Source organism: Lampetra fluviatilis, chromosome 48, assembly GCF_964198595.1.
Source record: "Lampetra fluviatilis chromosome 48, kcLamFluv1.1, whole genome shotgun sequence".
Lineage (NCBI taxonomy): Eukaryota > Metazoa > Chordata > Hyperoartia > Petromyzontiformes > Petromyzontidae > Lampetra > Lampetra fluviatilis.
The window spans coordinates 3813273-3836904 of record NC_136322.1 but is presented as its reverse complement, the minus strand read 5'-3'; the positions used below and the strand labels follow the sequence as shown (position 1 = coordinate 3836904).

The following is a 23632-nucleotide window of genomic DNA, read 5'->3' as shown; positions in this document are numbered from 1 at the left end:
GGCAGCACACGTCCACCCCGAGCATGCTGCAGTGCGCGGCGCTCATGAGAGAGGCCACGGCGCCCGTGTCCAACAGGATCCGGGTGCGCTGCCCGTTCACCTGGCCTTCCACCAGCGACGTGGCTCCCGTTATCCCTGCCACCAGCTCCCGCAGCCAATCGCCCGAGGTCCCTGCGCCCTTGGGTGTTGTCGTTGTAACCTGTTTATGGATCACTCGCTCGCCATTATTCTCATTACCGTCTATTTGTATCGGGACCGCGTCGATTGCACCCCTAGTTGGTCCGCTCACTAGGAGGCGTTGGAGTTTAACCCCCGCGCCTGCCTAGCTCGGGTGATTTCAGGACAGTCTCTCACTAGATGCCCTCGGCGATCACACATATAACATGCCCGGGGAGGGGGGGCGGCTCCGTAGTGGGCCCCCTGCCCACTCCCTCCCCCCCCATTACGCCGCTGTCCACCCTCCGCCTCTAGTCGGGCTACCCTCCCAGATAACCCTCCCACCGTGGCGCGTAGGTCCCCCATTTCGGATCGGATGGTCTCAACGGAGGATTGCAGTTTGGCCATATTTTTATTCGTATCCTCACCTACTTGGTTTACCTTGTTGTCTATCTGGGTTACCTGGCCGGAGACATCCTTTATACCCGTTTGTATACCGGCAACCCATCCCGGGGTTGTCTCGCGGGACACTGGAGGCTCTCTTTCCCGGCCCCTTACCGTCCTCGCGAGCTCCTGTTCCTCCTCCTCGTCTTCCGAGAGCAGGCTCGCAATGGCGCGCTCTCGTCCCAGCCCCCGGAGCTGCGCGCGTTCGCTGTGAATTCTTTCACACTTACGTGCGCGCTCGACAAGGGTGTTAAAGGGAAGACGTGGGCAGCTCAGGTCTGGCTGCCACCACGCCGTGCGAGACAGGTACCGCTGGATTTTCTCGGCAGCCAGTTCCTCAATAACCTCCGTTGCGTACCCCGGGCGTGCGATCTTTGTTAACTCGCGCACATCCTCGGCGTAATCACGGAGATCTTCGCCAGGTTGGCGACGGCGCGCCTCTAAGGCCGATTTTGCTTCCTCCTCGTCACGCGTGCCAAAACGCTGATCGAGTCGGCGCATCAGCTCCTCTAGCTGTGTCTGTGCGCTCGCGGGTAACGCTTCTACAAAATCGGCTGCCCGCCCATCAAGATTCATATTAAGTTGACGTACTGCCTGCACGTCCGTCCATCCATTAATTTCCTTAGCCCCTAAGAGATTGCGGGCGAATGCCTTCCACGAAGGGGCCCCCCTGCCGGTAAATATTAGTCTTATTTTAGCGTGAGGTAACGCGGGGGTCCATCCCACTTCTGACACCAATTTGTGGGGGTCGCTAGCCCCCGAGATCCCTCCCTCGATAATACTAACGGCCGGACTAACATCATCAATCGCCCCCCCGCTGCTAAGCGAACCGCCGCTAAGCTCCTCACCCAGGGTGTGGGAGCCGTCACCCGAGGATTCCCCTCCACCGCGGGTCCGCGTAGCAGGCATAGTTAACCACGTACGCGCACACCCACACACAGCTCTGCACGGCACTCACCCAACACTGACCACTCACGTTAGGATCGCGCACCTGTGTTACACACGTCGTGAACGTGCGCGCACACACATACAGCTCCACACGCGATACCCACTCTTGCGCCGCTCTGCGCCGCGCTGGCCGCTCACGTTACGATCGCGCACCTGGGGTACGCCGATTACGCACGCCGAGAGCTTACGCAAGTAACGAGCACACGCAAGCGGGGCACACGCCGACACAACGACTCAAGCCGCCGCCGCCGTGCGCGCGAGACAAACCGTACAACAATGCGCAGCCGATTACGCGCTCGAGCCGTGGGGTCGGGGGTCAGGGGTCCACCACCGCGCCGCACTTTACGCAAGTAACGAGCACACGCAAGCGGGGCACACGCCGACACACAAAAGTGCTCTCCCCGGGCGTTAACGCACACACCTCCGTACCCGCACAATCGTACAGAGACCACGGCCTTTATGCATACAACGACCACACACTCGCGAATGCAGTGCACGCTAATACCACGTTCCAAAAACACCCAACAACACGGTTTTGTTACTACGCTCGAGATTTTATTAGCCCTTGCTAACCAACCGAGCCACCCGTGTGCGTGTGCGGGCCAGCAAGGCGCTTCTAACCCACACTCTGGTGCCGTGTAGCCCTATTCTATGCTGCGCTCTCTGCTAAACCGCTTTCCTACTCGTCCTTACCCCGAACTAACCCTCTCCTACGGATCCTACTCTCCGCTCTGAGGTGTTGTAAGGCGCGCAACACGATACCGTCTGTAGTCCTTGGTGACCTTGCGGCGCTCAGATCGTCCTGCAGACAATCTAGCGGCTCGCCCGATGACTCCTTCGTCGCTGACCCCGTGTCCAAACTCCAGAAGAAGAGACCTCCCTACTGCCCCTGCGTTTTCTTTTAGACTATTCACATCAAAGGCTAGGCGCCCCCGTCCCGACCGCCTTGGTCTCTCGACCAATCCTGAGCCTAGGATTTCCCGCTCTTTTGCGATCCCGCCGGCCTTTGAACTTTCGACCAATCAGTCGTCCCGGGTCCTGATCCCAGCTATCTGCCTTGCTGACCCGTGTTTGTGTTGGTATGCGTTTCTAACTGCGGGGCTCTCTGAGCTCGCCGTGGTCGTGCGATCTCAAATCCGCCCACGGCGCCGCAGTGTTACTTGGCCTGGGAAGGGTCCTGTCCAATTCCCTGGCCCTGAGAAACCGTGGGGTAACCCCCCTAGGGGGCCCTCGGGTGAAAACTCAGGGTAGGTGACCCGACCACGAGGCCCTACGTGGGTGCGGGTGCGTGTTTATGTGGGGGGGGTGATGGGGGGCAGTGCGGCGGTGGAAGCCGGGCGGCTCCCTGGCTCGGCCGAGCGGCCCCGTCGCTGTGGCACCACACTTGCTTAGGACCGTGCAAATCTTTAGGTCGTTTTTTAACCCACTTCCCGTGATCCAATCGAGCTGACATTTTGCACACAGACTCGTTGTGCGTGACAATGCATTTTCGTTAAAAAAAATTCCAAAATTTTACACTTTTTAGGATTTTTTTTTTTAATATTTAATTACCAATTGTTTGATGCTGCCAGAGGACGAGAGGACTCTAGCCGATGCCACGCATATAAAGGATTTATAGTGAAAAACTTTGTTTTTACGGGTTTACTTGTTTGTTTCTTACGAGGGATTGTTTCACCACTCGTCTAATACGGCGCACGGGCGTTTTATGAACGCAATTTGGAAAAATACAAGCGCTCGGTGGAGAAAAATAACTTCGCTGTTGTGCTGTACAGGTGGAGATTAGCATTCCGGCACGCTACGTCAATTAGGACGAGTGTGCTGTAAGATTGTGGCGGCAAATGCTCCACGTAATATCGGAATCGGTTGCAGCTGGAAATAATTCACGCACAAATGGGTACTGTATTAACGCGTTCAAGAATTACGCCTTGTTAAATGTGACGTGTCGTGAATATCATGATTTATTTCATTCATGTGGAAGCAGATGAAGATTCGCCAACTCAACAAGCAAACGTCCACCACGCTCACGAGGAATTGGCGCGCAACAACCCAGGACATGTGCTCCATTTAGAAAGTGTTTGGCAACACTGGCGCAAGCAGTTTCGAAGAGGTGGGTGGCTCTGAAAAGAGCCTTTGGGTTGGCTTAGTGTGCGAGAGATGGGCGCTCAGCCTCCGAAGCCGTAGAGAGTGCGGCCCTGGCGCTTGAGGGCGTAGACCACGTCCATGGCGGTGACGGTCTTGCGCTTGGCGTGCTCCGTGTAGGTGACGGCGTCGCGGATGACGTTCTCAAGGAAGACCTTCAGGACGCCGCGGGTCTCCTCGTAGATGAGGCCCGAGATGCGCTTCACACCGCCGCGGCGAGCGAGGCGACGGATGGCGGGCTTGGTGATGCCCTGGATGTTGTCGCGCAGCACCTTGCGATGGCGTTTTGCGCCTCCCTTGCCGAGCCCCTTACCGCCTTTACCGCGTCCAGACATTCCGACTACTTCTGACAAAGCTCGCGAGAGACTGCGCGCTCAGCTTGCAGCAGCAGCCGCCTTTATACCCGAAGCGTGGTGACGTCACCGACCACCCCTGCCCTCCGCGATGGCTCCGCCTTAAACCTTAGACCTTTAACCTCTGTGACGAAGAAAACCCTCCACTGTCGTCAATAACACTTCCTTGACATGTATAATATGCGACGTTTTGGGCAATGACCCTTCTTCGAAGCACTCTGTAATGATATTGGCACACCCGCAGCGAACGCGAGAGGAACGCGATCTGTTGCAAGGTTGCACGTGGAGTGAATAATCGGTGTAAGGTCTTGTTTTCAAGTGAACAAGATGAACTAACTTTATAATCGTGTGAAGCTAAACGGCTTCCAACACAATAGTTGAGTGAACGTCACCAACTAGTTCTCCCAAAGTAAGAAAGACATTTCAAACAATGCGATATTTACGTATAGAAATTAATTTTAATAGAGAAGTTTAGATGGTGCACCGCAATGTTTACAAAACAAAGTGAAAAGGCGAGAACGAGCGAATGAAGGCAAATTGAGAAAAGCTGTCTGGAATCAATACCTTTTTAGACTAAATTCCATATTTGGCACCAGTAACATGATGTGGCGGTTCGCTTAGCAGCGGGGGGGCGATTGATGATGTTAGTCCGGCCGTTAGTATTATCGAGGGAGGGATCTCGGGGGCTAGCGACCCCCACAAATTGGTGTCAGAAGTGGGATGGACCCCCGCGTTACCTCACGCTAAAATAAGACTAATATTTACCGGCAGGGGGGCCCCTTCGTGGAAGGCATTCGCCCGCAATCTCTTAGGGGCTAAGGAAATTAATGGATGGACGGACGTGCAGGCAGTACGTCAACTTAATATGAATCTTGATGGGCGGGCAGCCGATTTTGTAGAAGCGTTACCCGCGAGCGCACAGACACAGCTAGAGGAGCTGATGCGCCGACTCGATCAGCGTTTTGGCACGCGTGACGAGGAGGAAGCAAAATCGGCCTTAGAGGCGCGCCGTCGCCAACCTGGCGAAGATCTCCGTGATTACGCCGAGGATGTGCGCGAGTTAACAAAGATCGCACGCCCGGGGTACGCAACGGAGGTTATTGAGGAACTGGCTGCCGAGAAAATCCAGCGGTACCTGTCTCGCACGGCGTGGTGGCAGCCAGACCTGAGCTGCCCACGTCTTCCCTTTAACACCCTTGTCGAGCGCGCACGTAAGTGTGAAAGAATTCACAGCGAACGCGCGCAGCTCCGGGGGCTGGGACGAGAGCGCGCCATTGCGAGCCTGCTCTCGGAAGACGAGGAGGAGGAACAGGAGCTCGCGAGGACGGTAAGGGGCCGGGAAAGAGAGCCTCCAGTGTCCCGCGAGACAACCCCGGGATGGGTTGCCGGTATACAAACGGGTATAAAGGATGTCTCCGGCCAGGTAACCCAGATAGACAACAAGGTAAACCAAGTAGGTGAGGAAACGAATAAAAATATGGCCAAACTGCAATCCTCCGTTGAGACCATCCGATCCGAAATGGGGGACCTACGCGCCACGGTGGGAGGGTTATCTGGGAGGGTAGCCCGACTAGAGGCGGAGGGTGGACAGCGGCGTAATGGGGGGGGAGGGAGTGGGCAGGGGGCCCACTACGGAGCCGCCCCCCCTCCCCGGGCATGTTATATGTGTGATCGCCGAGGGCATCTAGTGAGAGACTGTCCTGAAATCACCCGAGCTAGGCAGGCGCGGGGGTTAAACTCCAACGCCTCCTAGTGAGCGGACCAACTAGGGGTGCAATCGACGCGGTCCCGATACAAATAGACGGTAATGAGAATAATGGCGAGCGAGTGATCCATAAACAGGTTACAACAACAACACCCAAGGGCGCGGGGACCTCGGGCGATTGGCTGCGGGAGCTGGTGGCAGGGATAACGGGAGCCACGTCGCTGGTGGAAGGCCAGGTGAACGGGCAGCGCACCCGGATCCTGCTGGACACGGGCGCCGTGGCCTCTCTCATGAGCGCCGCGCACTGCAGCATGCTCGGGGTGGACGTGGGCTGCCTGCAGGCCCCGGATCGCGCGCTGCACACGGCAAGCGGAGCCGGGATGGGGTTGCTGGGGAAGGTCTCCCTCGAGGTCCGTCTAGGAAACCAGGTGTGCACACAGGAATTCTACGTTTCGAGTGTGTTGTGCCACGAGTGCATTGCAGGAACGGACCTCCTGGAAAAGTTGGGACTTAACGTACAGCCCCGGCAACGATGCGCTACGGTGGAGGGCAGCGGGGAGCGGATTCCGTTCCTAGGACAGGAGCCGAATCGCCCACGCTTCACACCCGTGGCCGCTACGCTGGTGTCGGCCGTCACCATCGGGCCTCTCGCCGAGATGCTGGTGCCAGTGGCAACCCTCTCCACCGACCCAACCCACCGACCATCGGGCGAGGTAATGCTGACTCCTCACCCAGAGTTGGCATCGCGATACGGGGTGGTAGGGTCAGCCACACTGGTAAACGCAGATGGGGGCCGGCTGTTTATACGTGTGTTTAACCCACACAGTACCCCGGCAATGATACGACGACGCACCCCGGTAGCCACTGTACACCCCCTGCATGCTCGCCACTCGAACGACTCGGTGTTTGCACTCTGGGCGGAGGACCCTGGCCGCCCCGAGGACAGCCAGGATCTGGCCTGGCGGGTCGGCCCGACCCCCCGAGCCGAGATTGTTCCCCTGCAGGATGCGTTACATGTGCCTTGGGCAGCCTTACCTAAGGGGGGGGCCGATCAGCTGCGCGGGTTATTGCGGGAGTACGCCGACGTGTTCAGTGAGCACGATTCGGACGTGGGCCGGACCGACCTGGTCAAGCACCAAATTGACACAGGTGCAGCCCGACCCATCAAACTCCCCGCATACCGAGTGGGCGCGCCTGAACGGACCCAGATCAAAGAGGCAGTCACGGATATGCTACGCGATAACATAATCCAGCCCTCCGCGAGCCCTTGGTCTGCCCCGGTGGTACTGGTAACGAAAAAGGATGGGTCAACCCGGTTCTGCGTCGATTACCGTAAACTAAATGCAGTCACGCTCGGCGATGCCTTCCCCATACCCCGCATCGACGACACCTTCGACAGTCTCGCAGGAGCGCGGTATTTTTCCACCCTCGATCTGGCGTCCGGTTACTGGCAGGTGGAGATGACGGAGGAAGATCGGCCGAAAACCGCATTCACCACCCCGATGGGACTATTCGAGTTTCGAGTACTCCCGTTCGGACTCACCAATGCGCCTGCGACGTTCCAGCGGCTGATGGAGTTGGTGATGCGGGGCTTGCAATGGGAACAGTGCCTGATTTACTTGGTCGATGTGATAGTGTTCAGTAGATCTTTGTCTGAGCATTGGTCCAGGCTTCGAGAGGTGTTCCAGCGACTGCGAGCGGCTCATCTCAAGCTCAAGCCACGTAAGTGTTACATCGCACAACGCGAGGTGGGGTACCTCGGGCATCGCGTCAGCGAGGCAGGCGTGCACACCGATCCAGAGAAGGTACGCGCCGTAGTGGAGTGGCCACGGCCAAGGAATCTGACGGAGATCAGATCATTTTTGGGGCTCGCCACCTATTATCGTCGATTTGTAAAAGGATTCAGCGAGATTGCACGCCCTCTCACCCAACTCACCTCCCCTAAGCACCCCTACCAGTGGACGGGGGCCTGCCAGACGGCCTTCACCACTCTCAAAGACCACCTCACCCACGCCCCCACCCTCGCTTTCCCCGATTTTACCACCGATTTCATTTTGGACACCGACGCCTGCAGCAGCGGGCTGGGCGCGGTGTTGTCACAGGTACAGGAGGGGACGGAACGAGTCATCGCGTACGCCAGCCGGACCCTGAGTGGGGCCGAGCTGAACTATTGCGTGACCCGCCAAGAGTTGTACGCCGTAATTTTCGCATGCAAACAGTTCCGGCCGTATTTGTACGGCAGGAGATGTCGCGTACGCACTGACCATTATGCTCTGCAGTTCCTTCTTACATTCAAGGAGCCGCGGGGGCAGATGGCCCGGTGGTTGGCGCAGTTGCAGGAGTACAACCTGCAAATCGAGTATCGGGCTGGCCGGACGCATGCAAACGCGGACGCCTTGTCGAGGCGACCCACGGTGTTCGCCGAGACGAGGGCGGAGGAGGCCTGCCCGTGTTTCACGGGGGGACGCTGCCGGCAGGCAACGGACCCCCGCGCGGCCGCGGCCACTGACCCCCCCCCAGCGAGAGAGAGTGCAGTGTGCGCCACAGAGACCCTCGCAGGTGGCACCGAGGATCCCGTCGACCGCCCGGCAAGCGCGGGACCCGCAGCTCGGGACCCGATCGGACGGATCCAGGAGGACGTCGGCTGCGCCTTCCCGGGCCTGAACGACGAGCAGCTGAGACAGACCCAGCAGCGAGATCCGGATCTGGCGGCGGTGGAGGCGGCACTGCGAGAGAAGGAGGATGCACTACCAGGGCCCTGGAGCGGTTTGTATGCCCGGTTGTGTGTGGAAAACGGGGTGGTGAGGGAACTGGCCGACGCTGGGCAGCCTGGGTGCATCTGCGTTCCCGCCCATGTGCGACCCCAACTACTACGACTGGTACACGACCACCCGCTCGGGGGCCATGATGGGGAACGGCGCACCCGGGAGACTCTGCGTCGCCAGTATCTCTGGCCTAAATTGGCGCAAGATGTGGCCGCCTGGGTGCAGGGCTGCCGGGCCTGTCAGCAGTGTGGGCAAAAGCCGGCGAGGTACCAGGTACCCCTGAGGCCGTTCCGAGTCAGTCGGACGAATCAGTTGGTCGGAATCGACCTGCAGGGGCCCTTTCCACGATCCCACCGGGGCAACCGATATATTCTTGTAGCGGTGGAGTACTTCACCCGCTACCCCGTGGCGGTGGCTATCCCGGATAAAACAGCCCTCGTAGTGGCCCGGGCCTTCGTGGAAAACTACGTACTTAAGTGCGGGATCCCCGAACGAGTCATTACCGACCAGGGTAGTGAATTCGAGGCCGAACTATTCCAGGCGCTGTGCCGAGAGTTCGGGATCCAGAAGGACCGAACCACGGCATATCACCCCCAGGCGAACGGGATGGTAGAGAGGATGAACCAGACTCTGGCCGGGAAGCTTAAACGCATGGCGGCCGCGAATCAACAGGACTGGGACGAACACCTCCCCTATGCCCTGTTCGCCTACACCACCGCCGTTCACACATCTACAGGACAGACCCCGTTCCTAATGATGTTTGGTCGCGAGTCTCGCCTGCCCGCAGATCTGCTGTTCGGTGTCCCTCCGCCGCAACGGGAGGAAGGGAGCCACCCCGTGGAGCACTTGCTGGAGACCCTGCGAGGGGCCAGGGGCCGAGCCTACCCGCACGGAGAGGCCGCGCACCAGCGGCAAGAGCAGGGCGCCCGACCCCGTATGGAGCTCCCCTTCTACACTGCGGGCTCCGAGGTGTGGCTGTACACTCCCCGCGTCGGTGCCGGACAGGTGGGGAAGCTGACCACCTACTGGCGAGGACCCTGGATTGTGAGACGGCAGATCTCACCATGGACGGTGCTGATTCAGGGAGGAGAGAGGGGCCGGGAGATGGTGGTCAACATCCGCCGACTGAAGCCGTGGCGAGCGGCCCCCGAGGGGGGGAGCCCCGCCGTCCAAGTACCCCGAAACCCCGGGGTCCCCCCACCCCCCGTGCCCGGGGGCCTCGCGCAGTATATGGGCCCCACGGAGCCCCGGGCTCCGAGGGGCCCCGGGCGGGGCCGGGGGCGACGAGGACGGCGACCCTTAAACCCCACCGCCTCTGAGTTTGTCCCCCAGCCCGCAGGTGCCGGAGACCGAGGGGAGCCGTTGGAATGGAGGAGGAGACCACCGCCGGAGCCCCAGGAGACGGAGCCGCCACCCCCGAGGCCAGCCACAAGGGCCGGGCGAATCCCGCGGACCCCGCGGCGATACCTCGTGGGGGCAACCCAGGCGAGGTGCTCCAGTCAACCCGGGACGGGGACTGGCACCCCGGGGGGCTATGTGGTGCCACAGCGACGGGGCCGCTCGGCCGAGCCAGGGAGCCGCCCGGCTTCCACCGCCGCACTGCCCCCCATCACCCCCCCCACATAAACACGCACCCGCACCCACGTAGGGCCTCGTGGTCGGGTCACCTACCCTGAGTTTTCACCCGAGGGCCCCCTAGGGGGGTTACCCCACGGTTTCTCAGGGCCAGGGAATTGGACAGGACCCTTCCCAGGCCAAGTAACACTGCGGCGCCGTGGGCGGATTTGAGATCGCACGACCACGGCGAGCTCAGAGAGCCCCGCAGTTAGAAACGCATACAAACACAAACACGGGTCAGCAAGGCAGATAGCTGGGATCAGGACCCGGGACGACTGATTGGTCGAAAGTTCAAAGGCCGGCGGGATCGCAAAAGAGCGGGAAATCCTAGGCTCAGGATTGGTCGAGAGACCAAGGCGGTCGGGACGGGGGCGCCTAGCCTTTGATGTGAATAGTTTAAAAGAAAACGCAGGGGCAGTAGGGAACTCTCTTCTTCTGGAGTTTGGACACGGGGTCAGCGACGAAGGAGTCATCGGGCGAGCCGCTAGATTGTCTGCAGGACGATCTGAGCGCCGCAAGGTCACCAAGGACTACAGACGGTATCGTGTTGCGCGCCTTACAACACCTCAGAGCGGAGGGTAGGATCCGTAGGAGAGGGTTAGTTCGGGGTAAGGACGAGTAGGAAAGCGGTTTAGCAGAGAGCGCAGCATAGAATAGGGCTACACGGCACCAGAGTGTGGGTTAGAAGCGCCTTGCTGTCCCGCACACACACACGGGTGGCTCGGTTGGTTAGCAAGGGCTAATAAAATCTCGAGCGTAGTAACAAAACCGTGTTGTTGGGTGTTTTTGGAACGTGGTATTAGCGTGCACTGCATTCGCGAGTGTGTGGTCGTTGTACGCATAAAGGCCGTGGTCTCTGTACGATTGTGCGGGTACGGAGGTGTGTGCGTTAACGCCCGGGGAGAGCACTTTTGGTGTGTTGGCGTGACTACGCAGCCGTGTGAGAGGAGAATCGTCCTTGTACGATATTTGTGTTGACGTGCACGCGCGAGTGGGGGAGGGGACGAGTCGTCGTGTCGGCGTGTGCCCCGCTTGCGTGCGCTCGTTACTTGCGTAAGCTCTCGGCGTGCGTAATCGGCGTGCCCAAGGTGCGCGATCGTAACGTGGGCGGCCAGCGCGGCGCAGAGCGGCGCAGGAGTGGGTATCGCGTGTGGAGCTGTATGCGTGTGTGCGCGCACGTTCACGACGTGTGTAACACAGGTGCGCGATCCTAACGTGAGTGGTCAGGGTTGGGTGAGTGCCGTGCAGAGCTGTGTGTGGGTGTGCGCGTGCGTGGTTATCCATGCCTGCTACGCGGACCCGCGGTGGAGGGGAATCCTCGGGTGACGGCTCCCACACCCTGGGTGAGGAGCCTAGCGGCGGTTCGCTTAGCAGCGGGGGGGCGATTGATGATGTTAGTCCGGCCGTTAGTATTATCGAGGGAGGGATCTCGGGGGCTAGCGACCCCCACACGTTAACGCACACACCTCCGTACCCGCACAATCGTACAGAGACCACGGCCTTTATGCGTACAACGACCACACACTCGCGAATGCAGTGCACGCTAACACCACGTTCCAAAAACACCCAACAACACGGTTTTGTTACTACGCTCGAGATTTTATTAGCCCTTGCTAACCAACCGAGCCACCCGTGTGTGTGTGCGGGACAGCAAGGCGCTTCTAACCCACACTCTGGTGCCGTGTAGCCCTATTCTATGTTGCGCTCTCTGCTAAACCGCTTTCCTACTCGTCCTTACCCCGAACTAACCCTCTCCTACGGATCCTACCCTCCGCTCTGAGGTGTTGTAAGGCGCGCAACACGATACCGTCTGTAGTCCTTGGTGACCTTGCGGCGCTCAGATCGTCCTGCAGACAATCTAGCGGCTCGCCCGATGACTCCTTCGTCGCTGACCCCGTGTCCAAACTCCAGAAGAAGAGAGTTCCCTACTGCCCCTGCGTTTTCTTTTAAACTATTCACATCAAAGGCTAGGCGCCCCCGTCCCGACCGCCTTGGTCTCTCGACCAATCCTGAGCCTAGGATTTCCCGCTCTTTTGCGATCCCGCCGGCCTTTGAACTTTCGACCAATCAGTCGTCCCGGGTCCTGATCCCAGCTATCTGCCTTGCTGACCCGTGTTTGTGTTTGTATGCGTTTCTAACTGCGGGGCTCTCTGAGCTCGCCGTGGTCGTGCGATCTCAAATCCGCCCACGGCGCCGCAGTGTTACTTGGCCTGGGAAGGGTCCTGTCCAATTCCCTGGCCCTGAGAAACCGTGGGGTAACCCCCCTAGGGGGCCCTCGGGTGAAAACTCAGGGTAGGTGACCCGACCACGAGGCCCTACGTGGGTGCGGGTGCGTGTTTATGTGGGGGGGGTGATGGGGGGCAGTGCGGCGGTGGAAGCCGGGCGGCTCCCTGGCTCGGCCGAGCGGCCCCGTCGCTGTGGCACCACAGGTATCGCGTGTGGAGCTGTATGTGTGTGCGCGCACGTTCACGACGTGTGTAACACAGGTGCGCGATCCTAACGTGAGTGGTCAGTGTTGGGTGAGTGCCGTGCAGAGCTGTGTGTGGGTGTGCGCGTACGTGGTTAACTATGCCTGCTACGCGGACCCGCGGTGGAGGGGAATCCTCGGGTGACGGCTCCCACACCATGGGTGAGGAGCTTAGCGGCGGTTCGCTTAGCAGCGGGGGGGCGATTGATGATGTTAGTCCGGCCGTTAGTATTATCGAGGGAGGGATCTCGGGGGCTAGCGACCCCCACACAAGCAAGCGAACTTAATATAAAGGATTTTAAAACCCACGCTCAAAACACAATATACTGTATTGGGTTTTCTACTCATCCTTTTTAAAACAAAGGCAATGCCATGGCTGCAATTCACTAATATACATGTTTGGACATTACATTGTGTTATATTCACAAGTCCTTTTTGCAGTAAAAATCGATATTAAAGTGAACATCGCGTCCGCGTTTCTCATTGGACGCTGATGGAGAGGGAATGTACTAAAAGAGCCACTCAGCAGCGCCGCGCACTACGATCCTCTGATTTGCATCTCGCCTCCTATAAAAGGAGCTCATCGCCCGACCGACATCCACATTCGCTTCCCGTCTGTTCTGACCTGAAGCTGCGTACGACGCGTCGACATGCCCGATCCTCCTGCATCAAAGAGCGCTGGGCCGGCCAAGGTTCCTGCTCCCAAGAAGGGCTCCAAAAAGGCTGTGACCAAGGCTACGCGCAAGGATGGCAAGAAGCGACGCCACCGCAGGAAGGAGAGCTACGCCATTTACATCTACAAGGTGATGAAGCAGGTGCACCCCGATACCGGCATCTCGTCCAAGGCAATGAGCATCATGAACTCGTTCGTCAACGACATCTTCGAGCGCATCGCTTCCGAGGCGTCCCGCCTGGCGCACTACAACAAGCGCTCCACCATCACTTCTCGGGAGATCCAGACCGCAGTGCGACTGCTGCTCCCCGGCGAGCTGGCCAAGCACGCCGTGTCGGAGGGCACCAAGGCCGTCACCAAGTACACAAGCTCCAAGTGAAGCCTCGACTCCCATTAATTACAAAGGCTCTTTTCAGAGCCACCCACCTCTCCGAACCTGCTTGTACCAGTCCTAGCAGGAGTACAAAACGAAACTTCCAACAAAGCCCCGGTGCACGCGGGGACATGGTTCGCTCATTGAGTGAAATGGAGAGGTCGAACACATTTTAAGCTGTTTCCACGTGAATAAAAGCGATAACAATATTCATGGCACATCATATTCACCAGCAGGCATTTCTTGGACTTGTTTGTCCATTGATTTCATCTGCAGCCCATTCAGATATTACATTGGATATTTGGCGCCAAAACCTTGCAATGCAATATATTTAATTCGTGGTTGTATTTTCGGGCAGGAACTAACATTTTGCACGTGTACATATATGTAAAAGTAAGCGCCTAGCATGGATGACTCGTGCAGTATAATTGATCATCATCTCAATGCCAAGAGAATATATATCTATTCCTGTGATCACCTCTTTCCGACATTTTTACGTATTACTGTTTCCAATGACGTGCAGTTTCTTCACACTTTATTTAGATCATGCAGAGCACTGTAAAGTTGTTTTCGGAAAGGTGTTTGCTTGAGAAAAGAACATCCGTTAAAGACATCGACGGCGCTCAAACGGTACTACTGCATCGTGATGCGGCATTCTGAAATGATCCAAACTGTGAACATTTTGTTGATTAAGAAGAGTTGACGACTCGAGATCATTGCACGCTGCCAACCAATCAGCACGCTCCCCTTCTTCGCACGTCACGACTCCGCTGACCAGTGAGCGCGCGCTCTGGGCTACATAAGCCGCCTTCTCCCCGCCTGTGAGAATCTTTGCCCTCACCAAGCCATGGCTCGCACCAAGCAGACGGCTCGCAAGTCCACGGGCGGCAAGGCCCCCCGCAAGCAACTCGCCACCAAGGCGGCCCGAAAGAGCGCTCCGGCCACGGGCGGCGTCAAGAAGCCTCACCGCTACAGGCCCGGCACCGTCGCTCTGCGCGAGATCCGCCGCTACCAGAAGTCCACCGAGCTGCTCATCCGCAAACTGCCCTTCCAGCGCCTCGTCAGGGAGATCGCGCAGGACTTCAAGACCGACCTGCGCTTCCAGAGCTCCGCTGTCATGGCTCTGCAGGAGGCCAGCGAAGCGTACCTTGTCGCGCTCTTCGAGGACACCAACCTGTGCGCCATCCACGCCAAGCGCGTCACCATCATGCCCAAGGACATTCAGCTCGCCCGCCGCATTCGTGGCGAGCGCGCTTGAACGCCCAGCTCGGCCCTCAAAGCACAACACAAAGGCTCTTTTCAGAGCCACCACTTACTCATGAAAACGCTTCCATGTGTGTTCTTCAAAGTTCGGGTGCCGGAAACCTTCGTTTGCTGGTCACTGCTCTCACGAGTCGTCAGGCGTAAGCGACAATGAAGTTCATTTTCTATACCCCGCCGCTCATATTTTTCAACATCACACGTTGGTGTCGTATATAAGCGTTGTGAAACCATGCTTACATAATGTTCAACAAAAGGGTTATTTTGGTGAAATATATTAACTATTAAACCCAAAGATATTGGTTTATGTTGTTTCAAGCCCGAGCTGATAAGAAGTTCACATTTTGCAAACTAAGAGACTGAATTATTCACGCACATATATTTTTAGGCATTGCCCGAACAGGCGGTTAAAGGAAAATATATATACACCGTATAGGCACGTGGGCGATCAATCACGAGCTCAAGGCTATCACAATGATTTCTTATAACCAATGCGGTCCCTCAAAATGATTATTATAATCAATAATACATTGATATTTGCGGAATCCGCTTATAAGTTTGACTTGCCAGCACGTGCCCATTAATTAACTCTATCATGCTTAAAACTTGAACCTATTAAGTACGTGTATCGCATTGTTTCATTCATAAGATGCGTGCCCGCATTAAAATATATATGGATACAAATAATTAAAGTCAACATCGAATCCTCGCGTCCCGGCTTTTCATTGGTGGCTCAAGGAGAGGGCGGGACTCGACCGAGAGGAGCCAATCAGCAGCGGCGCGCTCTACGATCCTCGTCTCCGCTATAAAAGCCGCTCCGGTGGTGCGTGTTAACGTCACAAATCGTTCGTACTTTGTCTCCAGTGCTTTTTGCATCCTAGGTCGCTTAACAATGTCTGGACGCGGCAAGACCGGTGGCAAGTCTCGCGCCAAGGCAAAGTCCCGCTCTTCCCGCGCCGGCCTGCAGTTCCCCGTGGGTCGCGTTCACAGGCTGCTCCGCAAGGGCAATTACGCCCAGCGGGTCGGCGCTGGAGCACCCGTCTACCTGGCCGCCGTGCTCGAGTACCTTTCTGCCGAGATCCTCGAGCTGGCTGGCAATGCTGCCCGCGACAACAAGAAGACGAGGATCATCCCCCGACACCTGCAGCTCGCCGTGCGAAACGACGAGGAGCTCAACAAGCTCATGGGCGGCGTGACTATCGCCCAGGGCGGTGTGCTGCCCAACATCCAGGCCGTGCTGCTGCCCAAGAAGACCTCTCAGGCAAAGAAGTGAACGCGCCGCCGCCTCTACCACCACAACAACGGCTCTTTTCAGAGCCACCCACTTACTTGCAAAGAGCTCGGACAGTCGTACACAGGAGTTTTGTTATACTGGTAGGAACGAAGTGGACCAGACCACCAATAGATTAATGTGTCCGTCCGTCAACATCGCCCCCTACTGCAAACATTTGGCATGACCCTACGAAAACCTTGACTCAGTGACGCTATCCTGGCTAAACAAGTGTAACATTCCCTTATAATTCCCTCAGCTTTTAATTAAAACATTTAAATTAATGAGGCTTTCCTGGCTAAACACGTGTAACATTCCCTAATAATTCCCTGAGATAGCTTTTAATTAAAACTTTGAAATTAAATAAAACAACTAACAGCGCCCTAATAATTCCCTGAGATAGCTTTTAATTAAAACTTTGAAATTAAAAAAAAACTCACAGCGCCCTAAAGCCTACAGCTAGGCCTAAAGCCTAGAACTAGGCCTGAAACTCTCCATTCGTGTCGTACCCCCGCGTGTGTGAAAGGGAGTTATGTTTAACAATGTTACATTCCCTCATGTTTTTAAATAGAAACATTTAAATTTAAAGCTTTTACATGAATCATTAAATCATTTAAATTAAAAATTAACTCACAGCGCCCTAAAGCATACAGCTAGGCCTAAAGCCTAGAACTAGGCCTCAATCTCTCCCTTCGTATCGTCCGATTAGGTGTAGCAACATCGCCCCCTACTGCAAACACTTGGCAGGACCCTACAAAAACCTTTTGACTCAGTGGGGCTTTCCTGGCTTAACAAGTGTAATAATACATTATGTTTATATTATTTGGTTATTCGTTCCTACCAGCCCACCCCGCAGGGTCCTGTTTAATAAGGACACCGTCGTCGAGTTGCCCTCGTCCCAAATTGCTCGCAATTAAACGAATGCTCTGCTCATTCCAGATACCCTTTATGTCTTATTTAGGAACGGTATTTGAGCAGCATTCCAACATTGCATCAATCATGGAACATGGTTTAGAATAAATTGGGATGCCTATTGGAAGAAAGAATCGTGTTTTTTAAAGAATAAAACTCGCTCTTTTTGAGCGGTCAGAAAAGGGATCAAATGAGCACATCAGCTCAGGGTTGTGGCCGGTGTTAGCTGATAGTAAGCAAAAAAGTACTGGTAAACGCTGGGGATGTCAACACTCGGTAAAGTATAATATTACTTGTCAAATAAGATGGTACAAATATGTGTAGTTAAATATTTTTTACATGGTTAATAACATCTTTCCAATGATTACTCATTCGTGTTACTTAGTGCAGTAAATACGTGTTACTTATTGCAGTAAAAACAACCCATCGGATGAACCATCCTGCGCTCCTAGAATATCAACTCTGTCGGTGCATTTGTGGGGGTCGCTAGCCCCCGAGATCCCTCCCTCGATAATACTAACGGCCGGACTAACATCATCAATCGCCCCCCCGCTGCTAAGCGAACCGCCGCTAGGCTCCTCACCCAGGGTGTGGGAGCCGTCACCCGAGGATTCCCCTCCACCGCGGGTCCGCGTAGCAGGCATGGATAACCACGCACGCGCACACCCACACACAGCTCTGCACGGCACTCACCCAACCCTGACCACTCACGTTAGGATCGCGCACCTGTGTTACACACGTCGTGAACGTGCGCGCACACACGCGTACAGCTCCACACGCGATACCCACTCCTGCGCCGCTCTGCGCTGCGCTGGCCGCCCACGTTACGATCGCGCACCTTGGGCACGCCGATTACGCACGCCGAGAGCTTACGCAAGTAACGAGCGCACGCAAGCGGGGCACACGCCGACACGACGACTCGTCCCCTCCCCCACTCGCGCGTGCACGTCAACACAAATATCGTACAAGGACGATTCTCCTCTCACACGGCTGCGTAGTCACGCCAACACACCAAAAGTGCTCTCCCCGGGCGTTAACGCACACACCTCCGTACCCGCACAATCGTACAGAGACCACGGCCTTTATGCGTACAACGACCACACACTCGCGAATGCAGTGCACGCTAATACCACGTTCCAAAAACACCCAACAACACGGTTTTGTTACTACGCTCGAGATTTTATTAGCCCTTGCTAACCAACCGAGCCACCCGTGTGTGTGTGCGGGACAGCAAGGCGCTTCTAACCCACACTCTGGTGCCGTGTAGCCCTATTCTATGCTGCGCTCTCTGCTAAACCGCTTTCCTACTCGGCCTTACCCCGAACTAACCCTCTCCTACGGATCCTACCCTCCGCTCTGAGGTGTTGTAAGGCGCGCAACACGATACCGTCTGTAGTCCTTGGTGACCTTGCGGCGCTCAGATCGTCCTGCAGACAATCTAGCGGCTCGCCCGATGACTCCTTCGTCGCTGACCCCGTGTCCAAACTCCAGAAGAAGAGAGTTCCCTACTGCCCCTGCGTTTTCTTTTAAACTATTCACATCAAAGGCTAGGCGCCCCCGTCCCGACCGCCTTGGTCTCTCGACCAATCCTGAGCCTAGGATTTCCCGCTCTTTTGCGATCCCGCCGGCCTTTGAACTTTCTACCAATCAGTCGTCCCGGTTCCTGATCCCAGCTATCTGCCTTGCTGACCCGTGTTTGTGTTTGTATGCGTTTCTAACTGCGGGGCTCTCTGAGCTCGCCGTGGTCGTGCGATCTCAAATCCGTCCACGGCGCCGCAGTGTTACTTGGCCTGGGAAGGGTCCTGTCCAATTCCCTGGCCCTGAGAAACCGTGGGGTAACCCCCCTAGGGGGCCCTCGGGTGAAAACTCAGGGTAGGTGACCCGACCACGAGGCCCTACGTGGGTGCGGGTGCGTGTTTATGTGGGGGGGGTGATGGGGGGCAGTGCGGCGGTGGAAGCCGGGCGGCTCCCTGGCTCGGCCGAGCGGCCCCGTCGCTGTGGCACCACATAGCCCCCCGGGGTGCCAGTCCCCGTCCCGGGTTGACTGGAGCACCTCGCCTGGGTTGCCCCCACGAGGTATCGCCGCGGGGTCCGCGGGATTCGCCCGGCCCTTGTGGCTGGCCTCGGGGGTGGCGGCTCCGTCTCCTGGGGCTCCGGCGGTGGTCTCCTCCTCCATTCCAACGGCTCCCCTCGGTCTCTGGCACCTGCGGGCTGGGGAACAAACTCAGAGGCGGTGGGGTTTAAGGGTCGCCGTCCTCGTCGCCCCCGGCCCCGCCCGGGGCCCCTCGGAGCCCGGGGCTCCGTGGGGCCCATATACTGCGCGAGGCCCCCGGGCACGGGGGGTAGGGGGACCCCGGGGTTTCGGGGTACTTGGACGGCGGGGCTCCCCCCCTCGGGGGCTGCTCGCCACGGCTTCAGTCGGCGGATGTTGACCACCATCTCCCGGCCCCTCTCTCCTCCCTGAATCAGCACCGTCCATGGTGAGATCTGCCGTCTCACAATCCAGGGTCCTCGCCAGTAGGTGGTCAGCTTCCCTACCTGTCCGGCACCGACGCGGGGAGTGTACAGCCACACCTCGGAGCCCGCAGTGTAGAAGGGGGGCTCCATACGGGGTCGGGCGCCCTGCTCTTGCCGCTGGTGCGCGGCCTCTCCGTGCGGGTAGGCTCGGCCCCTGGCCCCTCGCAGGGTCTCCAGCAAGTGCTCCACGGGGTGGCTCCCTTCCTCCCGTTGCGGCGGAGGGACACCGAACAGCAGATCTGCGGGCAGGCGAGACTCGCGACCAAACATCATTAGGAACGGGGTCTGTCCTGTAGATGTGTGAACGGCGGTGGTGTAGGCGAACAGGGCATAGGGGAGGTGTTCGTCCCAGTCCTGTTGATTCGCGGCCGCCATGCGTTTAAGCTTCCCGGCCAGAGTCTGGTTCATCCTCTCTACCATCCCGTTCGCCTGGGGGTGATATGCCGTGGTTCGGTCCTTCTGGATCCCGAACTCTCGGCACAGCGCCTGGAATAGTTCGGCCTCGAATTCACTACCCTGGTCGGTAATGACTCGTTCGGGGATCCCGCACTTAAGTACGTAGTTTTCCACGAAGGCCCGGGCCACTACGAGGGCTGTTTTATCCGGGATAGCCACCGCCACGGGGTAGCGGGTGAAGTACTCCACCGCTACAAGAATATATCGGTTGCCCCGGTGGGATCGTGGAAAGGGCCCTTGCAGGTCGATTCCGACCAACTGATTCGTCCGACTGACTCGGAACGGCCTCAGGGGTACCTGGTACCTCGCCGGCTTTTGCCCACACTGCTGACAGGCCCGGCAGCCCTGCACCCAGGCGGCCACATCTTGCGCCAATTTAGGCCAGAGATACTGGCGACGCAGAGTCTCCCGGGTGCGCCGTTCCCCATCATGGCCCCCGAGCGGGTGGTCGTGTACCAGTCGTAGCAGCTGGGGTCGCACCTGGGCAGGAACACAGATACACCCCGGCTGGCCGGCCTCGGTTAACTCCCGTACCACTCCGTTCTGTACACACAACCGGGCATACAAACCGCTCCAGGGTCCTGGTAGGGCGCTCTTTTCCTCCCGCAGTGCCGCCTCCACTGCCGCCAGATCCGGATCTCGCTGCTGGGTCTGTCTCAGCTGCTCGTCGTTTAGGCCCGGGAAGGCACAGCCGACGTCCTCCTGGGTCCGTCCGATCGGGTCCCGAGCCGCGGGTCCCGCGCTTGCCGGGCGGTCGACGGGATCCTCAGTGCCACCTGCGAGGGTCTCTGTGGCGCACACTGCACTCTCTCTCGGGGGGGGGAGTTTAGTTTCCGCGCGCTCCTTGGGTTCTGCTGCCTGGCGGCAGCGTCCCCCCGTGAAGCACGGGCAGGCGTCTCCCTCCCTCGTCTCAGCGCGCACCGCGGGCCGTCTTGACAAGGCGTCCGCGTTCGCGTGTGTCCGCCCCGCTCGGTACTCGATCTGCAGGTTGTACTCCTGCAGCTGCGCCAGCCATCGAGCCATCTGCCCCCGCGGTTCCTTGAATGTAAGGAGGAACTGCAGTGCATAATGATCGGTGCGCACACGACATTTCCTGCCGTACAAGTACGGTCGGAACTGTTTACACGCGAAAATTACAGCATACAGTTCCTGACGGGTTACACAATAGTTCAGTTCGGCCCCGCTCAGGGTCCGACTGGCGTACGCGATGACCCGCTCCGTCCCACCCTGCACTTGCGACAGCACCGCGCCCAGCCCACTGCTGCAGGCGTCAGTGTCCAAAATAAAATCGGTGGTGAAATCTGGGAAAGCCAAGGTGGGGGTGTGGGTGAGGTGGTCTTTGAGTGTGGTGAAAGCCGTCTGGCAGGCCTCCGACCACTGATAGGGGTTCTTAGGGGAGGTGAGTTGGGTGAGGGGGCGTGCAATCTCACTGAATCCCTTTACAAATCGACGGTAATAAGTGGCGAGTCCCAAGAATGACCTGATCTCCGTCAGGTTCCTCGGCCGCGGCCAATCCACTACGGCACGCACCTTCTCGGGATCGGTGCTCACCCCTGCCTCGCTGACTCGGTGTCCGAGGTACCCCACCTCGCGTTGCGCAATGTAACACTTACGTGGCTTGAGCTTGAGATGGGCTGCTCGCAGTCGCTGGAATACTTCCCGCAGCCTGGACCAGTGTTCGGACAGCGACCTACTGAACACTATTACGTCGTCCAGGTAAATCAGGCACTGTTCCCACTGCAAGCCCCGCATCACCAACTCCATCAACCGCTGGAACGTCGCGGGCGCGTTAGTGAGTCCGAACGGCAACACTCGAAACTCAAACAGGCCCATCGGGGTGGTGAATGCTGTTTTTGGCCGATCCTCCTCCGTCATCTCCACCTGCCAGTAACCGGACGCCAGATCGAGGGTGGAAAAATACCGCGCTCCTGCGAGACTGTCGAAGGTGTCGTCGATGCGTGGGATGGGAAAAGCGTCGCCGAGGGTGACTGCGTTCAATTTTCGGTAATCAACGCAGAACCGAGTCGATCCGTCCTTTTTCGTTACCAGTACCACCGGGGCAGACCAAGGGCTCGCGGAGGGCTGGATAATGTTATTGCGTAGCATATCCGTGACTGCCTCTTTGATCTGGGTCCGTTCAGGCGCGCCCACTCGGTATGCGGGGAGTTTGATGGGTCGGGCTGCACCTGTGTCAATTTGGTGCTTGACCAGGTCGGTCCGGCCCACGTCCGAATCGTGCTCACTGAACACGTCGGCGTACTCCCGCAATAACCCGCGCAGCTGATCGGCCTCCCCCTTAGGTAAGGCTGCCCAAGGCACATGTAACGCATCCTGCAGGGGAACAATCTCGGCTCGGGGGGTCGGGCCGACCCGCCAGGCCAGATCCTGGCTGTCCTCGGGGCGGCCAGGGTCCTCCGCCCAGAGTGCGAACACCGAGTCGTTCGAGTGGCGAGCATGCAGGGGGTGTACGGTGGCTACCGGGGTGCGTCGTCGTATCATTGCCGGGGTACTGTGTGGGTTAAACACACGTATAAACAGCCGGCCCCCATCTGCGTTTACCAGTGTGGCTGACCCTACCACCCCGTATCGCGATGCCAACTCCGGGTGAGGAGTCAGCATTACCTCGCCCGATGGTCGGTGGGTTGGGTCGGTGGAGAGGGTTGCCACCGGCACCAGCATCTCGGCGAGAGGCCCGATGGTGACGGCCGACACCAGCGTAGCGGCCACAGGTGCGAAGCGGGGGCGCGTTGGTTCTCGTCCCAGGAACGGTATCCGCTCGCCGTTGCTCTCCATGGTGGCGCATCGCTGGCGGGGTTGCACGTTGAGTCCCAGCCGTTCTAAGAGGTCGGTACCTGCGATACACTCGTGACACAACGCACTCGACACGTAGAACTCCTGGGTGCACACCTGACTGCCTATGCGGACCTCTAGGGTGGCTCTCCCCAGCAGCCCCATTCCGGCTCCGCTCGCCGTGTGCAGCGCGCGGTCCGGTGCCTGCAGGTGACGCACGTCGACCCCGATCGCGCTGCAGTGCGCTGCGCTCACGAGCGAGGCCACCGCCCCCGTGTCCAGCAGAATTCGGGTACGCACTCCGTTTACCTCCCCTTCCACCAGCGACGTGGCCCCCGTGATCCCCGCCACCAGCTCCCGTAGCCAGTCGCCAGGAGTCACCGTTTCCGTGGGCGTTGTTGTTGGAACCTGTGTGGAGATCACTCGCTCGCCATTATTACCGTCTTTTTGCATCGGGACCGCTTCGAATGCACCCCCAGATGGTCCACTCTCTAGGGGGCGTTGGGGTTTAACCCCGGCGCGTTTCTAGCGCGGGCGATCTGCGGACAGTCTCTCACGAGATGCCCTCGCCGGTCACACAGGTAACACGCACGGGGGGCCGTCCCGTAGGAGCCCCCCCGTCCGTTCCCTATCCCCCCTCCGGCACGCCGCTGCCCCGACTCTGCCTCCAGTCGAGCCACTCTCCCAGTTAATCCTCCTACCTCGGCCTGGACCGTCTCTACCATTGTCTCCAGCGCAGTCATGTGTGCCCGTACTTGGGTTACCTTGTTGTCTACTTGGGTTACCC

The 23632-nt window shown here is 58.1% G+C and overlaps 3 protein-coding genes across 3 annotated transcripts; all 3 read left to right on the top strand.

Annotated features, from left to right (window-relative positions):
* The first annotated feature begins 3517 nt into the window (after nucleotides 1-3517).
* Nucleotides 3518-13646, top strand: LOC144948074 (histone H2B type 3-B-like). The gene is made up of 2 exons (XM_078877502.1): nucleotides 3518-3603; nucleotides 13226-13646. Exons 1-2 carry the CDS (start codon nucleotides 3518-3520, stop codon nucleotides 13644-13646), a joined length of 507 nt encoding a protein of 168 aa, XP_078733628.1.
* An 841-nt stretch (nucleotides 13647-14487) lies between these two features.
* Nucleotides 14488-14898, top strand: LOC144948073 (histone H3). Its single transcript, XM_078877501.1, has one exon. The coding sequence runs from the start codon at nucleotides 14488-14490 to the stop codon at nucleotides 14896-14898; it is 411 nt and encodes a 136-aa protein (XP_078733627.1).
* An 894-nt stretch (nucleotides 14899-15792) lies between these two features.
* On the top strand, nucleotides 15793-16173 carry LOC144948198 (histone H2A). The gene has a single exon (XM_078877629.1). It carries the CDS (start codon nucleotides 15793-15795, stop codon nucleotides 16171-16173), a length of 381 nt encoding a protein of 126 aa, XP_078733755.1.
* The last annotated feature ends 7459 nt before the right edge of the window (nucleotides 16174-23632 follow it).

Bases quoted from the DNA above. Each gene is read 5' to 3' on its own strand.
- LOC144948074 (XM_078877502.1), top strand. From the start codon at position 3,518: ATGTGGAAGCAGATGAAGATTCGCCAACTCAACAAGCAAACGTCCACC. The intron at 3,604-13,225 runs GTGCTCCATTTA...TCTGACCTGAAG, and splicing joins CGCGCAACAACCCAGGACAT to CTGCGTACGACGCGTCGACA.
- LOC144948073 (XM_078877501.1), top strand. From the start codon at position 14,488: ATGGCTCGCACCAAGCAGACGGCTCGCAAGTCCACGGGCGGCAAGGCC.
- LOC144948198 (XM_078877629.1), top strand. From the start codon at position 15,793: ATGTCTGGACGCGGCAAGACCGGTGGCAAGTCTCGCGCCAAGGCAAAG.